General features: G+C 38.1%; 1 protein-coding gene across 4 annotated transcripts in view; it reads right to left on the minus strand.

The window, feature by feature from the left end:
* Positions 1-27,533, minus strand: part of TPK1 (thiamin pyrophosphokinase 1) — a 386,905-nt gene that overhangs the window by 48,714 nt on the left and 310,658 nt on the right. Inside the window, exon 8 of one of the 4 annotated variants that reach the window (XM_063726193.1) lies at positions 18,633-18,942. The exons of the other annotated variants lie outside the window; for them this stretch is intronic. Within the exon in view, the coding sequence (XP_063582263.1) occupies positions 18,893-18,942 (50 nt within the window). The 3' untranslated portion in view covers positions 18,633-18,892. Of the gene's footprint in view, positions 1-18,632; positions 18,943-27,533 lie in introns of those variants that run through there. 4 annotated transcript variants of the gene reach the window in all.

Here is a 27,533-nt window from a genome sequence, read left to right on the forward strand (position 1 = left end):
ATGAAAATGCATGGTGTCTGGTATTTGAAAAAATTCAAAAAATCTCCAGAGAGCCTATGGCTTAGGGAAAGGAATACCTCTTCTCCTCTCTCCTTCTTTTGGTAAAGAGGAAAACTAATTTTGAAAGGTCATGTTCTTTGAGTATTAGTCAGTATAGTTTTCAATACTATAAGGTATTTTTTTCACAATATATCAAACTAATGACATTGTTTTCTGAAATTGTTGTATCAGTCAAGCTTTGTATACTCTGGTACGAAGTAATTATGATAATAAGCTAAAGTTAAAAACAAAAAATAAATAAATGAAAAGGATGGTTATTGGGGGAAATAGAAATGTAGCAAATAGTAAAATATAGAAATGTTTAGATTTATTATTCACTCCACTTTTTAAATGGTTGTATCAATAACAGGTGGAAGATAGAAAATGTTCTTTATTTCTAAAACCTTATTAGGGTTGTGAATTTTGCTCTTACAGCTTTGAAAGAAAAATTGGAAAGAAATTGAGCAATATGGTTCTCTAGTATGATATACATATATATTTGACAGAAATTAAATAAATTCAAATCCAGGCAAATGAGCATCTTTTCTTTGTAAGTGCCAAAAAATAGAATTTGGTTTCCAATTCATTTATATACTTCAGGTTTCTGTATTCTTTATCACTCTTCCCAAGTTAAATTTACAAACTTTGCACAATAACTGTCAGGTCACTCACTGCAGATGACTGAACAGGTGAGGAGCACTCTGGTACCAAGCACCCTTGTACATGTGTTGAAACCACTGAGCAAGCTACAGTCTCATTTGTCAAAGTTTTCACATTCTGACAAAACTGACATTTTTATTCCAGGGATGAGAAATCTGCCCCTGGTCTTTTCTTCGTATTTAAATTTAAAGGGAGTAGAAAGCAAATAATCTTTTTAAAAAGTGTGAACAGACATCTGACAAACATTCATGCCTTTGAATAATGGATGGGTGATTTTAAATACCCACTTTGATTATTAGGCTCTTTAAGTCAAATGGCCCAATTGTTTCTTTTTCTTCTTCTTTTTTGAGACAAGGTCTTGCTCTGCCACCCAGGGTAAGTGCAGTGGTGCGATCACAGCTCACTACAGCCTCGACCTCTCAGGCTCAAGTGATCCCCCTACCTCAGTCTCCTGAGTAGCTGGGACTACAGGCACGTGCCACAACACCCAGTTAGTTTTTTAATTTTGTAATTTTTTTTAGAGATGGGATCTTGCTATGTTGCCCAGGCTGGTCTCGAACTCCTGAACTCAAGCAATCCTCCCACCTTGGCCTTCCAAAGTGCTGGGATTGCAGGAGTGAGCCACCGCGCCTGGCCTCCCAATTTCTTATTTATCTTTTGTTTGTTTGTATAAAACATACTGAAAATGATGACTCTAATTCAATTCAGTGGGGCTCTCCCTAGCTTCCATGGTTTGGAGAACATCACTTTTCTACTTTTGTGCTATATACACATATGCACAATCACTCTGTATACATTTTTAATTCACAATGCTTTCTAAACAAACTTCCTCTATGGTGGTAGATCTCATATGGAACAGAATACAAACCCCACAGTTTATAGATTTGGGCTGCAGCAATACTGGCTAAAAACAGTTGTCTGATGCTGAGTTGTATCTTCTCTGAATTCCATCAGAATTTAAGTTACAGGATGGATTTAGAAATAAATGGCTCAAGTGGCATAATGAAAGTTGTGACTGGTGGGAAAATGCACCTAAAAGAACTGCAAATTCCATTAAAAAAAATTCAGAAATCTTTCACATTTTTGTGTTTTTGACCTAGGTCTTTAGGTCCTGAGGTTTTGAAGTTAAAAACAGAAAGAAACACCATCTATTCTCCATGGCAAAAACGGCTTGTAATTCCCCAATATCCATTTTTCTCTTCATCCAGAAGAAGAGAACCACTGATTTTTAGCCAGATACATACTTCCTGAGAATAGAGATAATAATTCTCATCCTCCTTTGAAGCTAGGTAAGTCCAAGAAAGTTTCGGCTAAAAAGATATATGCAGAATTTGTGTAGCAATTAAAGGAATTTTCCTTAAAGAGACAGCTGAAGCTTTTGCTTCTTTATATCTACACTGCCACCTGGAACATTGATGGGATGGAGCTCTAGCTTCCATCTCTGACCATGAGCATGAAGGTCCCACCCAGGAATGCTCCAGGAACGCTGGAGCAGCAAGGCAGAAGAAGCGTGTCCCTGACAACTGTGTGAAGTGGAACCACGAGATCATCCCTAGACTGACCTGAGTGGGCTTTCACAGGAGAAAGAAACCCTTCCTGTGTTTAAACCATTGTGATCCTGGGCCTTTGTTCTTTCAACTGGGGTGAATCCTAATGGCTACACTCTCAATGAAGGCGCATATTGAAGAAGTAATTACATGTGTAATGAAAATAGAAGTCAAGAGTGTTTTAGAGGCTAAGCATATTGTCTATTCATTGTCTGTCTCCACACTTACTACTAATTAAGTGGTAGAAATGACATTTTTAGAATTCATTATCTTTGGCTCAGTAATTTCTTTTCTGAGCATTTATCCTAAGAGGACAAATCTTAAACACAGATAAAACTTCCTGCATGATGATGTCTATTACAGTGTTATTTGTAATAGTAAAAGCACCCTCACTGTTCAAAGGAAACAAACACGAATTTACATTGCATTGAATATTGTGTAGGTAATAAATATATAACCATGAGGACTATATACCAGCATATGATATGCTTCTAAGTCTGTTTTAAAACAGCATGTAAAAGCTGTATATATAGCATAACTATGCACATAGGAACAATGAGAATATATAAAAACTGCTGTTATTAGTTATATTTGAATGATATAAGTACTGATAATATTAAATTTTAATTTTGAATGTACATCATATTTAATTTTTTAACATTCTAAATTTTCTTTAATGAGCATGTGCCGGCTAACATAAAAATCATGTCAAAACAAACTTAAAAAAAATTTCCCTGGCTCTAGGAAACTATCAAGATAAAATGAAATAGGGACGGTAATAAGGTCCTGCAATTACATTTAAAACAGTAACATAAGGTTAGGGTGTCTGACTTACAGTATCTCATATGAAAGAAACACAAGAGTTTTTGTTGACTGTAAGCTCAATATGAGTTGATAGTGGTGCTATGTGACTATTAAAAGAGCTATTCTTAAGTGATATTGAAGAATAACCATAAGGTTCAAAAAAGGATAGTAACAACCTATTGATCTATGTACTCATCAATCTAGTTTTAGAGCACCATTATCAGTTCTTGGCAACACATTTTAAGAGAGACTTTGACTACTGCCACATGTTCACAGGAGAGTGTGTTGAAGGTATCTGGAGAAAATATTATATGAAGAATCATTAAAGAAATTAGGGATATTTACCTTAAATACATGTTCACAACCAAGGCATGTTAATTGACTTCAAACATGTGGCGTGTGCTAGAAAGATTAGAGTTAGACTCCATAGTTTGAAGGATAGAATCAGATCCAATATGAAGCAAATTATAAGGCTTTTATGAGACATGAAGAATTTACGACATATATTGTTTAAAATCTTATTTTTAATTCTGTCTTCTTTCTATGACCCTTTGGGCACATATAGTCCATTTCCTCCTTGTCTATTAATGAGTATTTGAATTTTTACTAAAATCAAAATTCTATTTTGACAAGAAGGCATTAGTTAATAGTTTTTTTAATGAAACAATATAAACTGAACCAAACCTTGTAAATAGTAAGAGTCTTATTCAGCTCCAAGATTTTGTTGCTGAATCTGTATCTATCTGAAATACCACCCAGTCAAAACCTTTAAAGTATAAACTTCTTTCAATATATTATCTTTTTTGAACTTAGCAACAACCCTGCATCATAAGATTATTTGATTTTTGTCCTACATATCTGTGGTCAGATTTTTCACCATGGTTTTGACTTCTTTTTCTATTTTGGTATTCTATTTCAATTGACTTAATGCAAATTCTGCCAGTCTCTTTGTGGAACAAAGGAGGCCATGGGAGTGCAGGGGAAAAGACTCTCACATTAGTAAATCAGGAAATATAGGTTTCTTCAAGGCCACATAACTCAACTATGAAGCAGATGTGACTAGAACTGACAGCCTCTGATTCCAGGCCGATTTCTGCTCTCTCACGGCTCCAAACTCCTATTTCTCTCCTTCTCTAGTCTAGGGTTATCACTATGAACTAGCAGATAACACAGTAAATAGTGATATGGACAGGAGGCAAGGAAATTCTGGGTAGAAGAGGGTGCTTCCCCAGCAAAGGCCCCCACCTCAAGCCTGGAAACCTGGTGGCCCTAAGTGGGAATAGGCATTCCTGTTTTCATACTCAAATGTTGCCTTTTCCAAGACCACTCTGGCCTGCCGCACCCCTATCCTGTGCTCATATAAACCCCAAGCTCCACGAGCAGAGGAACAGAAGAGCAGCAGAAAGGTACAGCAGAGAAGGAGAAAAGAGAAGGAGCATTTGAACATCAAGAGGTGTTTGGCTGGGGATAATCAGGAGATTGGACATGGGATGGCCAAGCTCCAGGGGAAGATCATCTTCCCACTCCATCCCCTTTCCAGCTCCCCATCCATTCTGCTGAGAGCCACCTCCATCACTCGGTAAAATCCCCACGTTCACTATCCTTCAGGTCCATATGACCTGATTCTTCCTGGATGCCAGACAAGGACCCGGGTACCAAGAGGGCAGGGTGTAAAAGGATGTCACCCTAACTCTCCACTGAGCTGGTTTAACACTTAGCCATCCATGGATAGCAACTGCTAAAAGAGCATTAATTGTAACACACCTCTAGATGCTACTGTGGGGCCAGAGCCCAGAAGCACTTGGCCCAGCTCCTGCACCAGCCCATCTGCATGCCCCATGTCCCGTAAGGGGGTGTGGGCCAAGCAAATGAGCCACGCCCCTGTCACAAGTCCTGCGAGGGGGTCAGGGAATGCTCCCATTTCATAAATAGATCCCCAATAACCTCATTTAATACATCAATTCCTTGGCATTCTTAAATTCTAAGTAATTTTTCATCATGTTCATGTTTGTCTTAACAACCTCCCTTCAACTGGAATCTACAAGGTAAGACTAAAGTTCAAAAAGATGGTCCAACTAGATAGGACAAAGTTTTCTGGATGCAGAGAAGAAAATTACCACCCCCATATATATGTTGTTCATGTCTGTTCTTCAGGGAATCAAATGTAGTCAATAAACGTGACCAAGATACGTCTGCCCTTCCCCCGACACACACAACTTTAGAAGGATTTTGAGAAATCACGTTATCTGAAGAGCATTAGATAATCTATATAAGCAGTTGTAAAACTTTAGGAAATGCAGTACTACTGTGGTATTTGTTTTTTTGTAATGTAGGTCAAATGATTCTTCAACCCAGAGGTGTAGGCTCCCTATCTACCCCTAGGCTGCCTAGCTTTCTAGTTCAGGTACTTTTATTTGAGAAACCAGCCATATTTGACTGAATTACCATGCTGAAATCCTATATTCTTTTCCTAGCCCTCTCACTCTAACTAGCAATTCTCTGAGACAGAAAGTAAAAAGACTTGGGGAAAGGCACAGGCTAGAAAAGACAGCCTCAATGTTCCAAAGACATGCCATATCCCCCAACCCTACCCAGCCACCCCAAGAAAACAAGCTAGAGCCTATAGTTTAGATTAATTACTCTCTGGTTAGAGGTTACTTTTCTGGTAGGCCAGAGACTGTTTCCAGGAGTACAGAATAAAGCAATCATCAATCATTCATCAGTTACAATTACCATTTGCATCCATTTATCACAGCCTGCAGTAGCTACCACCCATGAACAGTCCAAAATCAGAAACACAGAAACATTGAGAGTGATTATAATATAATTGCCTACAAATTCTCTAACACTATCAAAGATATATGTCTCCCCCTGTTCATGTTTCATTTAATGAATAATACATGTTCTCTCTCCCCCATATCACATGCCTATAGAGGGGTAAAGGAGGGTAGAATAGCGCATGGCAACCAGAATATACGGGTAATCATATGCCACATTTCTTCAGACTAGAAAAGGCACAAATCCTTTGGGCTGCTCATTCCTGGGACTATAGTTTTAAGCATGGTCTCTTTTTATGTATATAACCACATGAAGTACATAATTATGCAAAGCTGCCTTATACTTCCATTCATCTTCCGCTCTGCTCTTGCTCATGTATCTCCCCAATCATCATCTTCCTACTGCTGTTTTTTCTTTTTTTTTTTTCAACCAGGCTTTATCATCTCGGCAGTTTTTACATCAGGTTCTTTTCAAAATTACACTTAGCTTTGACATTTCTACATGTTCACTTTATCCATGACACCTTTTGGGTGTCATCATAAATACTAAAAGCTCTAAAGATGGTCACTGACAGGAAACTAAATGACCTTCCTTTTTTCCTGTATTCCGAAATGTTTCCTGCCTCTCTTTTCACAATCGTGCACACGTGTGCGTGTGTGTGTATGTGTGTGCAGACTCAGAATCATACCTCACTGGCCAGACATATACTGAATTGGTTTCTGTTTACTTCTTGTTGCATCATTCACATGCTTATATACTTTCTACTCTATATGGCCTAGTTTAAAGGCCTTGAACTGTCTAAACGTTTGTTTTCCAATCTCTAATTTGAAAATGCTAGTAGCTATTTTAGAGGGTTTTTATGATGAGTAAATAGTGCCTAAGACTGCACAAGGCATTTAAATCTGCATTTAATAAAGGGTTCTTCCTCTTCCCCTTTCTCATGTGCTCAAATAAGTCAAATCTTTTATTTTTTATTTTCTAGAGACAGGGTCTCATTCAGACGTGCAGTGGTGCAATCATAGCTCACTGTATCCTCAAACTCGTGGGCTCAAGCTACACTGGCACCTCAGTCTCTCGAGTAGCTAGGACTACAGGCACACATCACCACACTCAGCTACATTTTTTAAAACAGATGGGGGTCTTGCTATGTTGCCCAGGTTGGTCTTGAACTCCTGGCCTCACAAAGTGCTGGGATTATAGGCATGAGCCACCACATCCAGCTAAAACGGTAAACCTTCACCTGAATATTTATGTATAACACAATTTATTTTGAAAAGATATATTTAAATAATATAATACCTAGGTGATAGCAACATTATTTTGTTGTCAAAGGATACAATTCTAGCAAGACTTAAATTGTATTAATTCACTGTAATAAGGTACAAACACATAGGGAAATAAGAATATCTCTAGTTAAATGATGCCTATGTCACATAGGCTGGCCTTGCTATTGGATGTATAAATATAGCTAAAAAACTATGTAAGAAACTTCATGTTTTGTTACACTTCATGCTTGCCATTTTAAAATCTTAACTAAACACATTAAATTGAAGGATGGCATAGGAGGGAGAAAAGGGGAGCAAAAAAAAAATTAACTGTCGAGTCACCTCAGATGGATTTAACAGAATTTCTTATGTTTTTGTGGTAAAAGAATCAGTTGCTGTTTGCATCTTAGTTGAAAATACCCTCAAGGAACTTGAAAACTTTGGTCGAGACAAAGTACTATTTTTGGGTCACTATCTCCTCCCCTTTCTCAGCCCACACTCAGATCTGTTCTTTCCCTACAACGGGTGCTGAAATCTCTGTACTCCTCAGTCCTGTTATATATGAAGCAGCATAAAAATTGCCTTCACTGGGGTGTATGACAGGCCTATCTTTAGCCTGTAATAATATGATAATTAGGTTCCAGGATATTTTAAGTGGAAGGAGAAGGTGGGCTGCTCAGTTGCCAGGATGCGCATTCCTGCTTCCACATGTAGATCTATATTCTCCCTCCTGCCTGGAATGTTCGTTTTCCATCTCTCTCACTTGCCTCTTTCACTTTTTCGCCTATTTGTCTTACCCAATTGTTAAGGCTCAACTCAAAGGCCTTCCCAGAGCATGACCGTGATTTCTCCTATACTTATACTTTTTGCTACCTATTTTCTGAAATACATACATAACTGTATTTTGCTACATACTGTCTTCTTCATCTATGTAGAAGATCTTATGTCTTCCAAGTAACTATGATGCTCTTCAGATCAAACAGTATGCATAAGCACTGTGCTTGCTAGGCTTACAGGGATGAGTAATATTTATATTGATGTTTCTTAGAACTTGGAATTTTATTTGACAGGGAAAGATGATCTCTTATGCCTTCAATGTTCAGCAATTGGATGTTTTTAGACTGTTGCAAAACTAAATAATGAACAAGTAATGTTAAAGCCAATTAAAATGGAGCTCAAATGCCTATGTGTAAGATCTAACTTGAATGGAATTTACTGTTGTGTATTTTAAATTAGTTTTTTTTTGTTTTTTTTTTTTGAGACAGAGTCTTCACTCTGTCGCCTAGACTGGAGTGCAGTGGTGTGATCTCGGCTCACTGCAAGCTCCACCTCCCAGGTTCACGCCATTTTCCTGCCTCAGTCTCCTGAGTAGCTGGGACTACAGGCGCCCGCCACTATGCCCAGCTAATTTTTTGTATTTTTAGTAGAGATGGGGTTTCACCGTGTTAGCCAAGATGGTCTTGATCTCCTGACCTCATGATCCGCCTGTCTTGGCCTTCAAAGTGCTGGGATTACAGGCATGAGCCACCGTGCCCAGCCTTAAATTAGTTTTTATGAACATTATGTTTACAGACTTTAAAATGCTTTGACCATGGGTATGTTATAAAACTAGAATCCATTTAAAGATGTTTTATATAGTAAAAATGGGTTAATACACTCATCAGCAGTTATGCATGATTATCTAAAGGAGTAATGGGATTTATGGTACATCAATTCTATAAATATATCCAACTGTTTATATAGCATTTCTTAGAGGTAACATGCAAAATGAAATATGCAGAAAAGAACTTGAAAAAATACCCCTTGTTCACATATTTTGAGATGCGACATTAGAGTTATTTATTCATAAGAATTTCATAATACATTAGTAAGCATGCCGCAGGATATTTTGGAAAAGTAATGAAGGCTTAATAATGCGAAATTTTTCTCCAGCCTTCTTTTCTAAGAAACAAATGAGGTGAGACTTTCATTTCAGTCCAAGACTTTAGCTCTTCCTATCCATAATCTCATTTATCACTTCGTCCTGTGCATTTGTATATCTGCTTGTTCTTTTATGAATCTGCTCCCGCTCCTCTGCTAGACTCTAAGCCCTCTGGAGACAGATCCAGGATTTGACCCCTTTTCGCAAGGCCTAGTGGCAGAGTGTCCATTGTAAAGTACTTGCACATGATAAGAGGAACAAAAGCTTGCCAGACAGACAAGGGGAAAGGAATGAGAATGAATGTGAATGATGATCTGGTTAGCACCTACTGTCTACTCAAGACTGTGCCACTATGCTATCTTGGCACTTGATCAAACTTATTAATCTGCACAGCTACCTTTACCCAAAATCTTCATGTAACATTTACTGAAAGCATCTTCACTCCTTGGCAGTTTTCTCCACATGTCCCCAGGGAAACTCATAAACAGATGAGGACATTAAATATACATATGGTACTGTGAGTTCCGGATTGTAATGGTCGGGGTAGGAGTACAAGGGACAAAGGCTCTTTGAAAAAGTGAGGAGCTGGCCTGAGCAAGAGCATATTGGCAGGTAGAGGAGCAGAAATATCAACAGGAAGTTGGGAACAATTTGGGAGGTGCCGGAGTCTGAAGGCAGTTTGCTGTTGCTGGACTTAAAAGCGCAAGGCACAAAATAGTGAGGAATGAGTATTTAACAACAGACCATGTCCTAAAGGACTTGATGACCTGGTAAACGGGTTTGAGTTTCGTCTTGTGGGTAGGCAATGGACATCCATCAGCTATTTAGGGAGGAGAGTAACAAGATGTTTTGGACAGTTTACCCTGGCATCACTTCCTGGTTAAAACCCTTAGATGATTCCCTAATGCTCTTCGAATAAAACACACAACTCCTGCAATGGCCTACCAGTTTTCCCTCCTGCCTACCTTTTTCTCTCATATCCACACCAAATTCAGCCACTATTCCCTGTCCTAGGCCTCTTTACTGGTCTTCAGAAGCGCCAAGGCCTTTGCATTTTACATTTGTTCCCCCTCTGCCCAGATTCTCTTTCCTCAGCTCTTCTTGTGGTGGGTTCTTTCTCATTCTGTAGATCTTACCTTAAAGGGATCTTTCACGGAAACATTATTAATGGGACCTTCCTCAGTTATTCTATGTGTTTTGAATTTGCTAATTTACTCTATAGTACTCATCATACTATCTTGATTATTACACTTTTGTTATACTTGGTATATTATCACTTCCCTCCCAGAATGTCACAGGAGCCCTTGAATTCTTGAATTTGATTTATCACAGGCACATTAGCACAGTGGTACCTGGTACATGGATACCACTTAAATAAATGTGTGTGTGTGTGTGTATGAATATATGAATATAATGAATATACTTAGAAGGTGAGTTAGAGGAAGAAGACCAGTGATAGGGTCAGAATTTGCATCTAAGGCTTACCTGACTCTAAATTTCACTTTTATCCACTATCCAAAATATTCCTCTCTGTTTTAGAGTAAATATGTATTCCATTCATTCATATTGTGAAGCAAATGCTATAGATGATGACTCAGCCTACAGACGCTGTTCTCAAGACAAAACCAAGTATAAAATAAGCAGAAACGCATTTAACTTGCCTAAGAGATACTTTTGTGCTATGAAAGCATATATCTATCTATAGAACTATTATAACACAAAGAATGTTTTAATTCTTACATGGTTAATTAGCAAATCTGGGGAAAGATATGGTGTTTCCCCATTTATTTCTCAGAAAAGCCTTAAGAAAGACAATACAGAAATAACCTCCATGCAAAAAAACCATTTTTATAATATGTCAAAGCACATTAATATCCTCTATAGCATTTTAGCACCAAAATTAACAAGTGGAATTTCTTAAATAAAATTAAAGTCTGTCTTACACAAACGTAGGCTGGTTTTCTTTTGCTTCCTTCTTATATTGTTTCATATAGTATTTGTACCCTACCTTGGGAAATATATGTAAAATTCTCTAAAATTAAACAAATTTGATATACTAAAATGATCTTAATTTACTACATACATCTAGATCCTTTTATTCTATTTTTTTAAGTCAGGTAGTACTCTATACCATAAGCTAAATAATATAGAGCAATTAAAATATTATGTATTTTCCTTAAGACAAAGAAATATACCCAGTCAGAAATAACTTCCTATCAGGAATAATGGGTGAGGATAATATTAAAGGTGTAACTTCCATTTTGAATTCAATTCAATTTCAACCCCCTTTTAATGATATAAGTTCTCAAATATTATAATAGCATGCTTCAGGAGCATCTGAGATTCTTAATAAACATGAAAACTGGCAGGCCCCAACCTATGTGATGTGGGGCTCAGGTATATACATTTTAAAAGTACTTCAGGAAATTATGGGGGGAAATGGGGGGGATGTTTTACATTTTCTAAATTTCTAGAGCTCTACCAAAAGAAAAAAAAAAGATTCTTGGGAAAATACCTAAATTTTATAGTACCTATAGTTTATAGCACTTTTCCATCCATTATTTCACGTAATTTTCAGTACAACAGTAATATAGGGAGAAGAGGTATAGGTGTGCCCATTTTAAAAATACAAACCAAAATTCAACTGACTATCTTTCCACATTTGTTCTACTTACTAGCAAAGTACAGTTATATTTATTCAGTCAAATAACAAATATTTGAAGACCTGCTTTTGTGCCAGGCATTGTTCTCAATACTTGGAATAAATCAGTGAACAAAATAGATAAAAATCTTTCCCTCATGGTGATTATGTTCTGGCAGTTGGAGATAGATATAAGCAGTAGAGATAATAAATACATAAATAATGAAACTAATATTCATTCCAATATGATCTATTCAAGGTAACCAGAAAGTCATCTTACACAGATTATCAAACAAATTTTTGAAACAAATGGGCTATCCAGTTCATCAATTTAATAGGAAACACAACACTCCATTGCCTTAGGAGTCTAGGTAATAGAGCCTTAAGTACAGTAACAGCATTTTGCAAATATGCAACCATTTTTCTATGTAGCAACAAAGCCTTACTGTATGTACACAGCTAATTCTAAACACATACACATCTTATTTCCCTTGTGGCTACATTATCTGAAGTGCAGAAGAGAAACAGAATCCACATTATCCAATCTATTCTGTAGATGGCACTGCAGGTCCAACAGTGGGCTTGGCTCATAAGTCTTGCTATCACTGTCGGGCTCAGATAAGTGTCAGATTGAACTGTAGGAAAACCACATTCATTCTAAAAGCAGAAATCACTTTGCAATGGCAACTGTCTTATACAATTGCAGGACACAACTCCAATTTGTAATTTATTTGAAATTTTTCTTATAATGTATTAGGTCCCACAAAGGCTGAACTGGTGAAATCATTCTGTTTGTCTTGTAGCATCTATTTTAGTTTATTGACAGGAATAGAATAATGTCTGTTCCCTAAAGTGGAAAAATGTTTCATTGATAAACCTACACATAATAAATCATTCCTGTGGGCTCTAGGTCTGACTAAACCAAAGGCATGCTTTTTATGGCATTCGAGTTTCACTTCCTACCCCAGGAAGTTAAGTAATATTCTGCAGGGAGGCAGATTAATGTCCACTGAAGGTAAAGGATGAAGGGATAAAGTCAGAGGTACTGCACCACAGTCGGACTCTAATGCCAAGGAGGGTTAGCCTGTCATCTTGAGCCAGAGCAAGGAGCTGCTAGAAGTCAGCTGAAGTATCTAAGAAAGAGAAAAGTCAGGCTTTGGGTCCTGAAACCCAGACTTTTATTTTATCTTATATTGACTGATGGATTGATTAACCTTTCTGCAGGGGTCACTAATGGCAAACGTAATGGAATTACAGAAGGAGGGACAAAACAATTCAAACTATGCCATAGGAATCGGACTAGTATCTTTTTCCCATACACTTGAATTACACTTTTTTTTTTTCTGGCAAAAAAACTAGTTCTAGCCCAGAAAACAAGTCACAGTTGATCAGACATTCAATCGCATATTCATCAGACTGGCTTTTCTTCACAGGTACATCCTGAAACATATATAGTTGGGATGGCAAGTCTAAGCAGTTAATTATCATGGCAATTCGAGTGTCAAGCTGAAGTTTCTTAATTAAAAAAAAAAAAATTCTAGCCAGGCACAGTGGCTCATGCCTGTAATCCCAGCACTTTGGGAGGCCAAGGTGGATGGACCACTTGAGATCAGGAGTTCAAGACCTGCCTAGGCAACATGGTGAAATCCCATCTCTACCAAAAATACAAAACAATTAGCTAGGCATGGTGGCTCATGCTTGTGGTCCCAGCTACTCAGGAGGCTGAGGTGAGAGGATCGCTTAAGCCTGGGAGGCAGAGGTTGCAGTGAGTTGAGATGGCTCCACTTCACTCCAATCTGGGTGACAGACTGAGACTCCAGCTCAGAAAAAAAAAAAAAAAAAAAATCTTAGATAGCTGAGACAACCCAGTCCTCCTACAGTCCTCACCGTCTTGGCTGTTTCTGCTCTGTGTGAAACTGTGCCGTGCAGGCTGTATTGAGCTCTTGCAGCTGATGAACACTGGGTCGCCCAGGCCATGGCAATAGCTACTGCCATGGCTACTCTCTCTTGCCTTTTGTCTGAGTTACTTTAAGAGGCTGACAGGAGAAGATGAGGTGTTCTCTTTCTCTCCCTTCCTTAGAGTGTGTTGCTTCAAGCAGTCACTTATATTTCCCACTCATATGGCCAACTGAACCTTAGTGACTTTTACCAAGAGTGTGGAATAATACAGAGACAGATGCTTCAGATCCAGACGCAGTCTGAGGGTGCTAGAATGATGAGAAAGCCGAGTGGCAGTCTGGGCACACGGAGAAAGAAAGGATGTAATACATCAGTCCTGACCCACAGTTCCTCAGCTCACCACAATTATTTTATTTTTCAATTATCGAAGAATTGAGGTACTGAAAAGAATCTGACAAGGACCCAGGGCTCGTAGAGTCCTGGGGGGCAACAGCCTGGATCAGAAAACCGACAAACAGACTGTCAATGCAATGCCATTGCTCTTCTTTTTCTATAGCTCAGGTTTTACTGCACAGCTGAGTGGTCTGCCTTAAAGAAGTCACAAATATTTACTACAAGGTCAATGCATCATTTGGCATAATAATTTCAGTAACTCTAATATCACACATGATGTATTTTAATTGAAAAAAAATCAAAATGACAACCTTTTAGTGAGGCCCTGATTCAGCACTCATTGTTCTGTGCATCCACAGTCAGCAGTTACCAAGGGGGGGAGCTGTCCAAGAGGATTCTGCTCTCCGCCCTCCAGCTAAAAGCAATCCTATAGGCTACTGGTACAAATTAATTTAGACCTCAAGCATATCAATTATTATTTTTCTCAATTTGTGTCTTTTGTAGGCAATTATTTGTCTTCATGCTTCCAAGGATTCTGTTAATCCATGTTGTAACACAATTCTCAGAAAAAAGAAAACTTATCTACAGGACATAGGAAGTTATGCAGAAAATAATTACAACTGTAATCTGGATGTAGAAAGAGAAAAAAGGAAGCAGGAAGCCATAACATAAATTCTAATTTGTAATTTAAAAAAGGAATACCCTTAATATCACAGCATAGTGAACTTAGTAGAACTAAATAATCATGATTTTTAAAAGTCACAAGACATCAAAATTAGATTGGGGGAGGAGGAACTTACGGATTTTTTGAGGGTGGAGTGGGGGATGTTGTACCACTAAACAGCTATTTGTTTTCTGCAATGAAAATCATGTGATGGTATATAATCTATTTTGTTTCCAAGAAAACAAGTGAATACAGTTAATTACTCTAGACAGAAACATAATTGCATGCACATGCAATCACAGAAAACAGCTCATCTACTTGCCACTCCTTGGCTAATAATAATTTAGCGATGGGCATGTAAGTTATTATCGTCTTTATTTATTTATATTTTGCTAGGGCTGTGGCTCCCTTCCTGGACACTAGCCATTTTGCTCTATCATAGTCATAAAGAAGGGATTACATACGACATGTCCTCCGGCTAAAAGCTGTAGTGTGGGTTACTAAAGAAATATTAAGAGCTCCATGTAAAGAATAGGTTTCTTTTACCACCGCAGTTAATTGACATAAACAAATGTTTCCTTTCAACAGAACTTGTCCATTTTCAGTCCCATGTTCTATGCTCCAGTGCCTTTCCAGACTTTGAGATTGTATTGCCTCTCAAATCACAAACATGTTATAAGGCCAGGGGTCATAAAACATACATACAATGAACGGGACCACCTAGACTATTGTTCAAGAATCCATTTGTGAATTCTTAGGGAATTACTGGGTTCTGTGGAGTGATATGAAGATATTAAATGCTCAGGATTACTAAGAGATCCTGTTACACGAAAACAGAATGATTTCATTTTTGTGGCCCACCTTACTCTGCCAGTTGCACCTATGTAGCTGCACACCTTATGTAGGCCAATGCATGAGCACAGCAGCTCAGCTTTCAGAGCAGCCCTCTCAACCTTGGCTGCACAGGAAACACCTAGGGAGCTTTTTAACAAACAGAACAAAACAAAAACCCGGCATCTAGGCTACACCTGAGACCAATTACCTTGACCCTCAACACGTGGCACCAAGGCATCAGTACTTTCTATAGACTCGCAGGTGATTCCCGTGCACAGCCGGGGTTGAGAATCCAGCTCTAACTGCATTTGCTTCAGCAATTCGTCAGGAGGTATCAAAGAAGGTAATAAGAAAAAAAAAAAAAAACAAACCCTGGCCCTTGGGCTTATTAGAAAGTCATCAGGCAACTAATGCTCTGCAAAATTCTCTTCAAGCATGTCTGAAAAGAAGAATCTCTCCATAGCAGACTTGTGAATTCTAAGATGCTGGTCAAAGATCCTATCTTCACTGTAGGTAGGAGTGTATGAGTGGTAAGCACATGGGCTTTGGCGGCAGATGGCCAGAGGAAAAAATAAATCCCAACTCCATTGCTTACAGGCTTTGTGATCCTGGGCAACAAAGCTAGTATTTCTAAGCTTCAGTTTCCCCACCTGTAAAATAGTACTTGACACTGTTCAATTACAGGAGACAATTCACAGAAAGCAGTTGGAAGAGTTGCTGACACAAAAGGAAGCACTCAGTATTCACTTCATTTTTATGAGCTATTACTTTTTGCAGGAAGAAATAGTCCATAAATAAAGTGTGAAATTCATGTACAATGTTACAAACTTGTTTCAGTGATCTTAAAAATCTTACGTGATAAAGCACCCTGTGTGATAGCATTTGTATTATACTTCAGCCGAAACAGTTGCTTATCTATCTTTATGCTTTAAGATTCTAAGTAAAGTTTGGTAAGCAAAGGCTTCTGCAGTTTTAAGAAGGTGTTTAAAATCCTTTGGTTTAACATCATTAGTTTACTCTTATTGCATAGATTTAAAACACATCATTAGAAATATTTTGGGGCAATGGAATTTTCTTTATGAGGCCTCTCTGACTCTGTGAATTAGATGGATGCCTGCTATAAATGCAGGTAAAGCTACAGGGCCAAGTTTCTGGCTTTCATGTGATTTACGAGGCAGTTTTGTTTGGCAACTGCACTGAGGAAACTCTGCTGACAGTGATTGTGACGCTGATAAGACTAAGGCACAGATTTTAACTGAATTAAAACCACTGGGAACATGATAAGCCTTGACTAGCACAGCACTAAACATGGCCTTGTATGTTCAGAAACTTTACAAGGTTTTAATTTAATATTTAGGGGAAAAGTTTGATATTCAGTTCCAGTGGAAATATCCTAATTTAGCTGTCCATCATGCTCTCAGTGAAGATAGAAGTATAATTTATTATTGTTATTACATTAACTGGTGACTGGAAACACATTACCAATGTACAAATTAGAGTCTCTAATCCTAAGGTAATTATCAGCCAATTTCAGAGTTGTTAACAGGATTAAAATTATGAATGTATTAGCTGATTCACCCTTGCAAATCAGATTTTGATTAGATAATACTACATGCTAATATGTATAACATTCAAATGTCATAAAAGGCTTTTTAGTATAAAAACTTTGATAAAATTTTTCAATAATGTATGCAAAGCCAGGGAGAGGGAATGAATGATTTATAGTTTTTCCTTATAAGCCTTATTAAAAGTCCTGATTTGGTTGGTCTCCAACTGTTTTGGCTCAGAATTAGGAATTCTAGTTTTGATGACAGCTCATGTGCACTGATTAGAAAAACATCTCACAGAGCTATTAAAAAGGCAAGTTAATCACTAGAAGCGTAACAGCGGATGGAAAATATTTCATACTGAAAGTTCTTGAAGATTCTGCTTTTCCGTTTATTACAGGATATATCTTCTTAAAGAAGCATCAATGAACAGTTAGTACCTACATAAGTACATACTAACTCATTTCATGTAGGTCCTCTGTGAATTCTACCTGTAAGCATAATCCTTCTAGCAACAGTAACAGGCAGTGTAAAATGCAGTCAGGTGGGTGAGTAGTTGGTGAGTATGTAATTGTGACATTTTTCTAATGTCTAAAGAACTTCATTTGTGGTACCATCTGGACTTTAAAATACATCACTTCACCTTAAACAAAAGATCGTTGGGTCATCAGGTTTGGTCAGAACAATAGCACAGAATATATTACAGAAATAAAGTCTTACCACATCTCACAAGGAGAAGAGACATTTGCGATTTTGTTTGCTGGGAACAAACAAGTAATTCCACAAATCATAACCTTGAAGACAGAACATCCTTATACTCCCTTCCACGTAAGCAGACACAGAAGGTGAATTTGGAATTTTAAAGGTAAATGATACATATTGAAAAAGATAATAATACATTTAATGTAGCCAAACGTTTTAAAACTTGTGCTCAATAGAATTTTTTTTTTTTTTAGAATGAGTAAGAAATGCTTTTTTGGAGTGTTTATTCAGGTAACTGAGGTAAGGTTCTAGTTTACTACATGGTCTGATTTTAAAAAGGAACAAAAAATCTATTTACTGTACCTTTCTGTAATACAACTTGTACCTGATTCCAGAGGCATCTTTGTTAAACGCAAAGGTGAGCATTTCACCACACCCAGGCTTAAAATCTTTCCCCATTACCTATAGAGTAAATCCAAACATCGTGTTATGGTACGCAGGGTCCTACATGAGCTGATCCCGCCAATACTTCTAGCATGCCTCTCACCTTTCCACCACCTCTACTTGCTATGCCAGCGATGTACATATCCCTTACCCATCAGGACATACTCTGCAAATGCTGCACCACGTTCCCAGAATGTGCTCCTGTTTCTTTCTACAGTGCTCCAAAAGATTTCTAAGATTATTTGTAATTGTGACATATCACTGCATCCCAAAAGAAAAAAATAATGAACTTTTGGCATCAATGGAAATATTCAACTATGGGGATATATGCATTTATACATAAGTTACACATATTTAAATCCTGTGTGAACAAGTATGTGTTTTTCCAGACTTAACAAACAACAACAAAACTTATCTGTCTTGATCCTCTTCATAGCCCTAAGGCAAAATAGAAATTACTGTAATAACAAACTCATAGAAATACATGAGCATAATAACAGACTGCGAATAGATTTAATATTTTTCCATGTTCAGAAAACCAAGTCAATGTAGCTCATATCCCTACCCTCCTTGTTTTATGGTTCTTGGCAACTCTTTTGATTATTTCTGTTCTCAGGCAGGGCTGCCAAATCCTTTTCTCAGCTCCATCCACTCCACAGTTGAGGTCTCTTCGGTTCCAGCTCTTGCTCTGCTGCCAAGCTCCCCTTCATTGCCTTGGCATCAAAGACGAAATGTGGCCAAGGAAGGAAGCTCCCTAGCCATCAGCATGTGCAGGGCAAATCGGAATTTCCTTAAATCCTTCTCCTTAAAAAGATCAAAGAGAGCATAGCTTTGCATCTTATAGTCCTTTTATTGAGAGTTTGCTTCTGCTTCTATTATGTCTGCGTCCTCCCCTGGTCTTTTTTCTTTATTTATTCAATTATGTAAGCATAAAGTTGGTTTTTAAGTATGCAAGGACATAAAATACAAAGATTTTTAGTGTCTGTGCTGCCCAGAATGAAAATTAAGAGATCTGATGAGAGCTGAAATAATTGAGTTAGTAATTCTGATAAATATCCTGAATGTACACTGTGGTCTACAATTGAGTATATTGATTCTTAGAACTTAAACTGCTGTGCCACACAGTATCCGAGAGGTTGGTTAAATGTTAGCATGTATTTTAGGCAAAAGGTCAGCAAGTTTCTAACTTTTAAGAAGTTTCTACAAAATTGTATCAGCCTCCCCAAAACCCCCCCAACTTTTTTTTTTTTTAACGATGTAATCAGAACTACTTTTCATTCTCTCAGGGATCCATCTATCCTCTGATAAACTTCCTATCCACTTTTCCAAATCAATGTGACCAGTGTAAACTTTGATTAGAATTTCCTGTTTTAGAATCCATTACTTTAAAAACAATTTATAAAGGCAAAAGATTCTGGGATTTGTTCTCCTCAAAGGTATAAAGCACAAAGTGAGGCATTATTAATACTTTTGAACACACATAACAAAAGAAATCATTCAGCACCATTTCAGCATATTCCCCACTCAGGAGATTCATGCATATTTAAATGAATTAATTTATTTTCTGCAATTTGCTCTTTAAGTGCTTAGGTGCCCATTTGCTGTTGCTTATTTCAGGATTCTGTGCCCTTGTTCTCTGAGTCACCAACTTATAGCTTGAGTGCTCCAGGTGTATTTATGCTCCCAAAGTATTTTAAATTACCCATTAGGAAATCCAATTTCCTATTTATAAGACTCAGAAGTGATTTTCCACTGTTACCTTTTTCTTAATTAAGAATATAGGCCTAAATACATAGGTGAGTTTTTGGTACAATATTTATTTATTGGCTCCATGACAGTCAATATTATAGAATGTCACCAATATTAGACTCTCAGATAGTCACTTAAGATGGGCTACTCTTGGATTCTATTGGGATTGACATTTTGGGTATCCATAAAAATCATCATCATAACAACATCCACTACTTACACTGTGTGCCAAGCACTGGACATGCTCTATCTCATTTAGTCCTTTCAACATTCCTATGAAGAGTTGTTATTTTCTCTATCATTATTTGTTTTACAGATGAGAAAATATAACTTAGAGAGGTGAAACACAAGGTCACATACCTAGCAAGTAACAGAACCAATATTTAAAGCCCGCTCCATCTTCCTTCCAAACTGTATAATGATTCATTTGTGTCTAAGGCATGGGATTGTGTTTTGGCAGGTATAGAAATGACTGAGACCCAACTTCTGCTTTTAAAGACACTCAATAATCTCATTCAATAATTTCAGACAGTGATGACTGCAATAAAGAAAACAAAACAGAGTGATGTGCTGGAGAAGCTTTGTTGGTGGGGTTGGTCATGCTAATGCAGATCTGGTTATTAGAAACAACCTCCTTAAAGAAGTAACATCTAAGCTAAGACTCAAAAAATACAATGTGGGACATCCACTGAAAGACAGGAAAAATGGTATTCCAGGCAGAAGGAAAAGCAGGTACAAAGGCCAAAGGCAGAAACTGAAAGGTCACTGAGACTAGAGTTAAGTGAGTGAAGGGAAACTGGCACCCAGGCTGGGGAAGAGAGAACAAACCAGGTCATGAAATACAGGCAAGAGTGTGGCTTTTATGCTAAATGTGAAGGAAAGCCATTAGAGGGTGCCAAACTGGGGAGTGACGTAAGTTTTATTTTGGCTTCAAAAAGATTGCTCTGGTTGTTTTGCAAAGAATGACTAGACAAAGTGATCAATAAGGAAGGAGACCACTGCAGGATTCCATGGTAGAGATCACCTAGACTAGGATGGGACTAGGAGATGAAGAAAAGGGAAGAATGAGTTTAAGGTTTTTGGTTTGAGCTATTGTGTAGATGGTGGTTTACTGACATGGGGAAACAGACAGAACAGGTCAGGTTGTTGTTTATGGTCACTGGGTTAGACAAGGTTCTTAGGCATTCACTCAACAAAGATTTACTAAACAACTCAGTGCTCTTGAGGGCACTAGAGATAAATTAACAAAGTAGATGAAGTTTCTATGCTCTAGTGAGCTTATATGCCAGGAATCTTGGTGCAAATGGAATAGTCAGAGAGGGCAGGAAGGGAACTATGTATTTGAGAAACAATGGCATTTAGATGTATTTAAAATCATGGGTCATGGTAAGATCATTTAGGGAGAATATACAGATAAAAAGAAGAAAAGGACCCAGGACCAGACCAAGCAAAGGGGCATTTTCTATTGAGAAATGGTGTATGCAAAACATATTTGATGACTTCTAGTTTAAAAACTTGTCTTTATTTTTTTTTTGAAAATACTGACTGACATGGCAAAGTGACCTCCCCTCTATCCCCAATTGTATTTTTAGATTGCTTAGATACAAGTGCAAGAAATTTGTTGATGTGCTACTCTCATTTTCTTCTTCCATTCGATACCATTCAATACCTTCTTGTTTTCTTTTTTTTTTTTTTTTTTTGAGACGGAGTCTCACTCTGTCGATCAGGCTGGAGTGCAGTGGCTCGATCTTGGCTCACTGCAAGCTCCACCTCCCAGATTCACGCCATTCTCCTGCCTCAGCCTCCCGAGTAGCTGGGACTACAGGGGCCCGCCACCACGCCTGGCTAATTTTTTGTATTTTTAGTAGAGAAGGGGTTTCACCGTGTTAGCCAGGATGGTCTCGATCACCTGACCTCATGATCCACCCACCTCTGCCGCCGAAAGTGCTGGGATTACAGGTGTGAAACACCGTGCCCGGCCAATACGTTCTTGTTTTCTTTTTAAAGAGACAGAGTCTCACTCTGTCGTCCAGGCTGGTGTGCAGGGGCACGATCATGGCTCACTGCAGCCTCGAACTGCTGGACTCAGGCAACCCTCCCACTTCAGCCTCCCGAGTAGCTGGAACTACAGGTGCACACCACCATGCCTAATTTTTTGTATTTTTGCCCAATACCTTCTTTATTAAAAATTCATTCATCTGGCCGGGACAGTGACTCATGCCTGTAATCCCAATACTTTGGGAGACCAAGGCAGGTGGATTGTTTGAAGCTAGGACTTTGAGACCAGCTTGGGCCACACAGCAAGATCACATATCTACAAAAAATTATCTGGGCATAGTGGCACGTGCCTCTAGTTCCAGTTACTTGGGGAGCTGAGGTGGGAGGATTGCTTGAGTCTGGGAGGCAGATGTTGCAGTGAGCCATAATCATGCTACCACACTCCATCCTGGGTGAGAGAGCAAGACCTTGTCTCAGAGAAAAAAATTAATTCATCAGAAAAATCACACAGAAAACCCAACTAACTATAAAACTTGAACCACGAAACTCTAAATAATTTGTGACTGCCATAACAATTAATGGTAAATCTGTAACAGCAGCTGAATCCATGAGTCACCTTCAGATGAGGCGGAAAGCGCATACAATTTCCATAACCCTGATTCTAACTCCACAGGTTTCTTTTCAATTTAAGGAAGTACACTAAATTGACAGTGAGAGGCATTATTTTAGGAGTGCATTTTAATCAGCTTTAATGAGTTTTTAAAAAATCAAAATCATGAGTATTTACACTTAGTTACAGAGTACTTGGGGCCTAATTGACGGGTGATTGAGACATATTGTGGCACTTGAGAACGGCTGCCCAAGGCCAGGCTTGCCCACAGTCAGGGCCTCCAGTCCACTGTGCCCACTATTTCCTACTACAATTCTGCTAGAGGGAAATTCAGAACTGAAAAATACTTTACATTCAACATAGTTTAGTCCATGTTGTGGTTCAAAATTTAACCCACTCTCCTTGGTAAGTATTTTAAACTTTCTAAATCCTACCCTTAACCCAGTGCCTTATCCCCGATGCTGTAGTCTCTGTCTTGGTAAAGACTCTTGCCACCTATCAGTGCTGTCATCTCTGAGTGTCTTCACTTTCATACCTAACTCATCATCTCTCATTTCGTTGTCTCTGCTTTCAAAGGTGGAGCTAAACATACTTTTCTCCAAGGGCTCCCATCCCCAATCTGAATTCCATCTTCCATCTTGAGGAATACCACCTCCACACTTCACCCATCCTCTCCCCGTTTCTTCCATCTCTCCCTGGATCTCTGGAGTTTCCTGGTCCTTTTGATCTTTCAACATAAATAGACTCCTTTCATCTTGGACATAAAGGCCTCCTTGATAATGAAGCCTTCACATGTATATATCTTCTTGTATCACTGATAAACTTCTTTTTAAAAGTTTAATTTCCGGCCATTGTGCTTTCAGTATGTTTTTAACACCTCCTTAATGAATAGAAATCTGGCTTCTGTTCCTACAAGGCTATTACTCCTCTGCATTTTTAAGAGTGACCAATGCATTTCTTTAGTAAAAATCCAACAATTTTAATCTCTTTTACATATGATCCAACTTATTAATTCCCTCTTTCAATGATAGCTTAATTCCTGGCTAACTTCTTCCTGGCCTGCTCACCGTTCATTCTTTGCCTTTTGTTTTTTATATAGGATCTGCTATTTTTTTTTAACCAATCTGTAAATATGACAGTTTCCCAGGGCTAAGTAACCCCTTTAGTTACTTCTTCTAGTTAACAATGACAGAGAAATGTGTAAGGTCTGAATATTTAAAAGCAGCAACCCTGATAAGGAATCCTATTATTAATCAATGCCAATTAAGCATCTAATATTAAGGATTTACTAACTACGATGAGCAAAATATGAAGGGCCTATAAACTAAAAGAGTATACAACCTAGTTATGTAGATAAAACATACAAAATAACTGGAACAAACATAAACCCACCTTTTACATATGTGTAACACCATTACGAATGCCTGTTGGAAACAGTAGAGTAAGGTGAACTAAGATTTTTCTGTTTTCTTTCTTTTTGCAAAGCAAATATTACAAGTTTCGTGAATGAGGACACAATAATGCAAGAACCAATTTCATTTGCTTTTGTTTTTACAATGATATGTGCTCTCAAATAAGAGTTCTGTACAATTTTCAGCATCTAAAAGGAGAATGAATCTAAATGAAATGCTTTAGACCTTGACTCACGCTCAGAGCAGTAAAGAAATGAGCCAGAAAAAAACATCTTGGGGAGCAGAGGATGCATTTAAAACTCCAAATCCCCCAAAAGGCAATGATTTCCAAAAATTCCTCCACTGCCACTCCCTAGGTAAGCCCCTGTCTGGACACACACACATACACTCACTCAGACTCAAAAACCCTCTTTTGTAATAGGCACATTTTGGATTGTATTACTTTAAACCATATCAACTTCTGGCAGGGTTTGCAAGTATATTTACCCTTAAAATGGAACTTATCCTTCATTCTTCTAATTGCTTTAAAAGTTATAATAAAGAACTCTTGCTTGAACATCTTTTACCATAGCACAATTAGTTCCATGTCCCATTACAGAATTCATGTGGGTAAAATGCACTTGCTGATTTAAAAAAGGTGGTTAATTACATAAAATATGCAAAGGCACTATTCTGGATGACTAGGAGGGGACACAGAAGACAAGCACCAAATTCTTGAGGCAAATCCATTCTAGTCAAGGGAATAAGAAATATGCACAAATAATGATGCTATTTATATGGAAGAGTTACATGGTATACTTTTGGAGTTCAAAGGAAAGAGAAATTGCATTTAGTTATAAAAGCTTCATGAAGGATGTGATTTGAAATGGCCCTTGTAGATGAGTAACATTTGTGCAGGGGGAGACGTTAAAGGGAGAACACATTCTGAGAATACCAGGGGGTGAGGTCATGTATTATGGGGAAAATGGAATATGTGTTGGACCTCAGATGCTTTTAATAGGCTCTCAGGAGGAAAGGATAAAATAGTACAATTCTATTACTAAGAATAAAGAAGAAAGACTAATGCTAGAGATGAAAAAGATTTTGAGATAGTTTAGTTCAAAGTTACTCATTTTAAAGAAAGAGAGCTACATAGTAAGGATAGGGGAGAACTGAGCTCATATTTATATCATCATTGCAGCAGCAGGGGATAAGGAGGAGAAGGCTGCCAGAGCTATCTCTGTCCTCATTCACTTCGTCCTACAAGCACAAGCCAGACTTCTCCTCCCTTTGGTACTGCATCCACCTATAGGGAATGAGCCTTATTTATTAAATTTATATGGTAGTTGGCATGTACCACGGCAGCAGGAAATGGCACCTCTTCACTGTTATCTCTAGAAAATCAGCATTTGGTGGGATACCAGTTAGCGAAAACACCACAAGTTTCAATTTACATTTTTCTTAATTGTATGTCAAATTTAAATTGTCCACAATTTGTTTCTCTCCTGGCAGACTTTCCACTTGTACACTGCACATAACTAATTTCTTAATGGTTAAGATAAAAATTAGTTATCATCTGTAGTTGTTTAAGAGAGTCTGAAAGCATTCTTGCTTTTTTCCTAAGCACATGAAGACACACACACACACACACACACACACTTTTTTCCTAAACACGTTTTTCCCTTTTTCCTAAGCATATTAAGACACACACACACACACACACACACACACGAAAAACCGGATTTAGAGATAGACAGTTGCGAGGGAAAACTTGTTAATTTGAAATTAAATGTGTTCAGAAAACAGGTTGAGTGGAAAACGCTGATGTGCTTCTCTAGAAGTGAAACCTTGCAATTAAGATGAGAAGACAGCCCAAGTGTGACGCTGGCGCTGGAGCGGCAGGGGGATCTCAACACGGCTAATGAATCATCATCAAAGTGATTTATTGACTGCAACCGGAGCTTCAACTCTGTCTCAGTGTAAATGAGGAATAATAATAATTTCCCAGTCCTCGCTTGGCTGTGATCTTCTGAAGAGTGAGAACCTTCAGCAGGAGATGATAAACTGTAGTGATGCCATAGGACGTCTTCTTCCACAATGTTCAAAGCCACTGTCATACAGTGAACTACATCTCATAAAACTGACAAGAGACAGGTATGCACAACGCGATGTCACCCTGACACAGCTTCCAAGCAAAAGTCCCCTGAGTCTCATCCTATTACAGCTTCTCATGGGGACCGTTCATTGCTGCCACACAGGAATGTAAGGAGGAGAAGGATGCCTCCTTAGAATATCAAGCTCCTGACATTTAGGATCTGGACTCATGCACTTCTCTGTGGCTTCAGCGGCCATGGTTTTCAAACCAAAAGAAACCTTGGCTACCATCTATCATCATATATACAATCAGTCCTCTTTGTATATATGAATAATCCATGTTACTTGTAGTACCATTTAATTCATTAGTTGCAGAGTCAGACTTTGAACCCTACTGTCACCTTACCTCCTCATTATGAATTGAAGTAAACAGATACATACTTTGTTTCTGCTACATTTTAAGGAACACTCAAGGTATAAATTACATACAGAGAAGGTAAGATATATTATGCAATAATCTCCAGAGATTTTTTTTTGTCAAGATGTTTAAAGCACTGATTTGAGTGGGCGCTAACACTGAGTACACACGGACACAAAGAAGGGAACCAGAGACATCGGGGCCTACTTGAGGGCAGAGGGTGGGAGGTGGGTGGGAGGAGGGTGAGGATTGAAAAACTGCCTATCGGGTACCGTACTTACTATCTGGATGACAAAATCATATGTATAGCAAACCCCCACAACGTGTAATTTATCTAGAGAGCAAACCTACACAAGAACCCTAAAGCTAAAAGTTAAAAAACAAACAAACAAAAAGGCATGGATTTGTTCTTATTTTTGACTCTTTTATAATATTCTCAAAGCCAGAGGATCTTTACCCTCTCTTGCTAGTTCAATTCTACTCTTTTCTCTGGAATGGAAAGAAAATACTGTATAATTCCCTGACGCACCCCTTTAGCTTGGGAATTTACCTGCTCTCCATGTAACCTATGCCTTGATTTTCCTTGAAGTATAGCTATATATGCATATAGCTATGCAAATACTTCACTACTAACTATTTGGGATACATGGGTATATGTAAAAGGTCTCTGATGCAGATACTTCTATTTTGGTCTCCATAATGGGCATTTTTCCAGTTTGATCTCCCCTCCTTTTAATTTAAACCTAGTGTTCTCCAAATATTTTTAGCTTTTTTACCGTTTGATCTCCAAACAATCTAAAGGACAAAGTGGTGGCTCACTGCTGAAAAACCTGCACGCAGTGTAAACCTCCTGCAACCTTGTCTTCCTAGCTCTATTAACATTGTTCTTTTTCACCTTTTAATCTTTAGACACTCAAAAACACTGTTTTAACCATTTATTCCCTTTTGTGGATGCTAAATACATCTTTTTTCTTCCCTCAAATCCTTACCACAAATTCCTTGAGAACCACGATGAATGATAACAGTTTATAATTACCCTAGAAATCAGGTATCACAGTAAGCCTAAGTTACACTTAAATTACACACTCTACAAATCTACTAGCTTGTGCACTTGTGGTTACAGAGTGGAAAGGAA

This window comes from Pongo abelii, chromosome 6 (genome assembly GCF_028885655.2).
Source record: "Pongo abelii isolate AG06213 chromosome 6, NHGRI_mPonAbe1-v2.0_pri, whole genome shotgun sequence".
Classification (NCBI taxonomy): Eukaryota; Metazoa; Chordata; class Mammalia; order Primates; family Hominidae; genus Pongo; species Pongo abelii.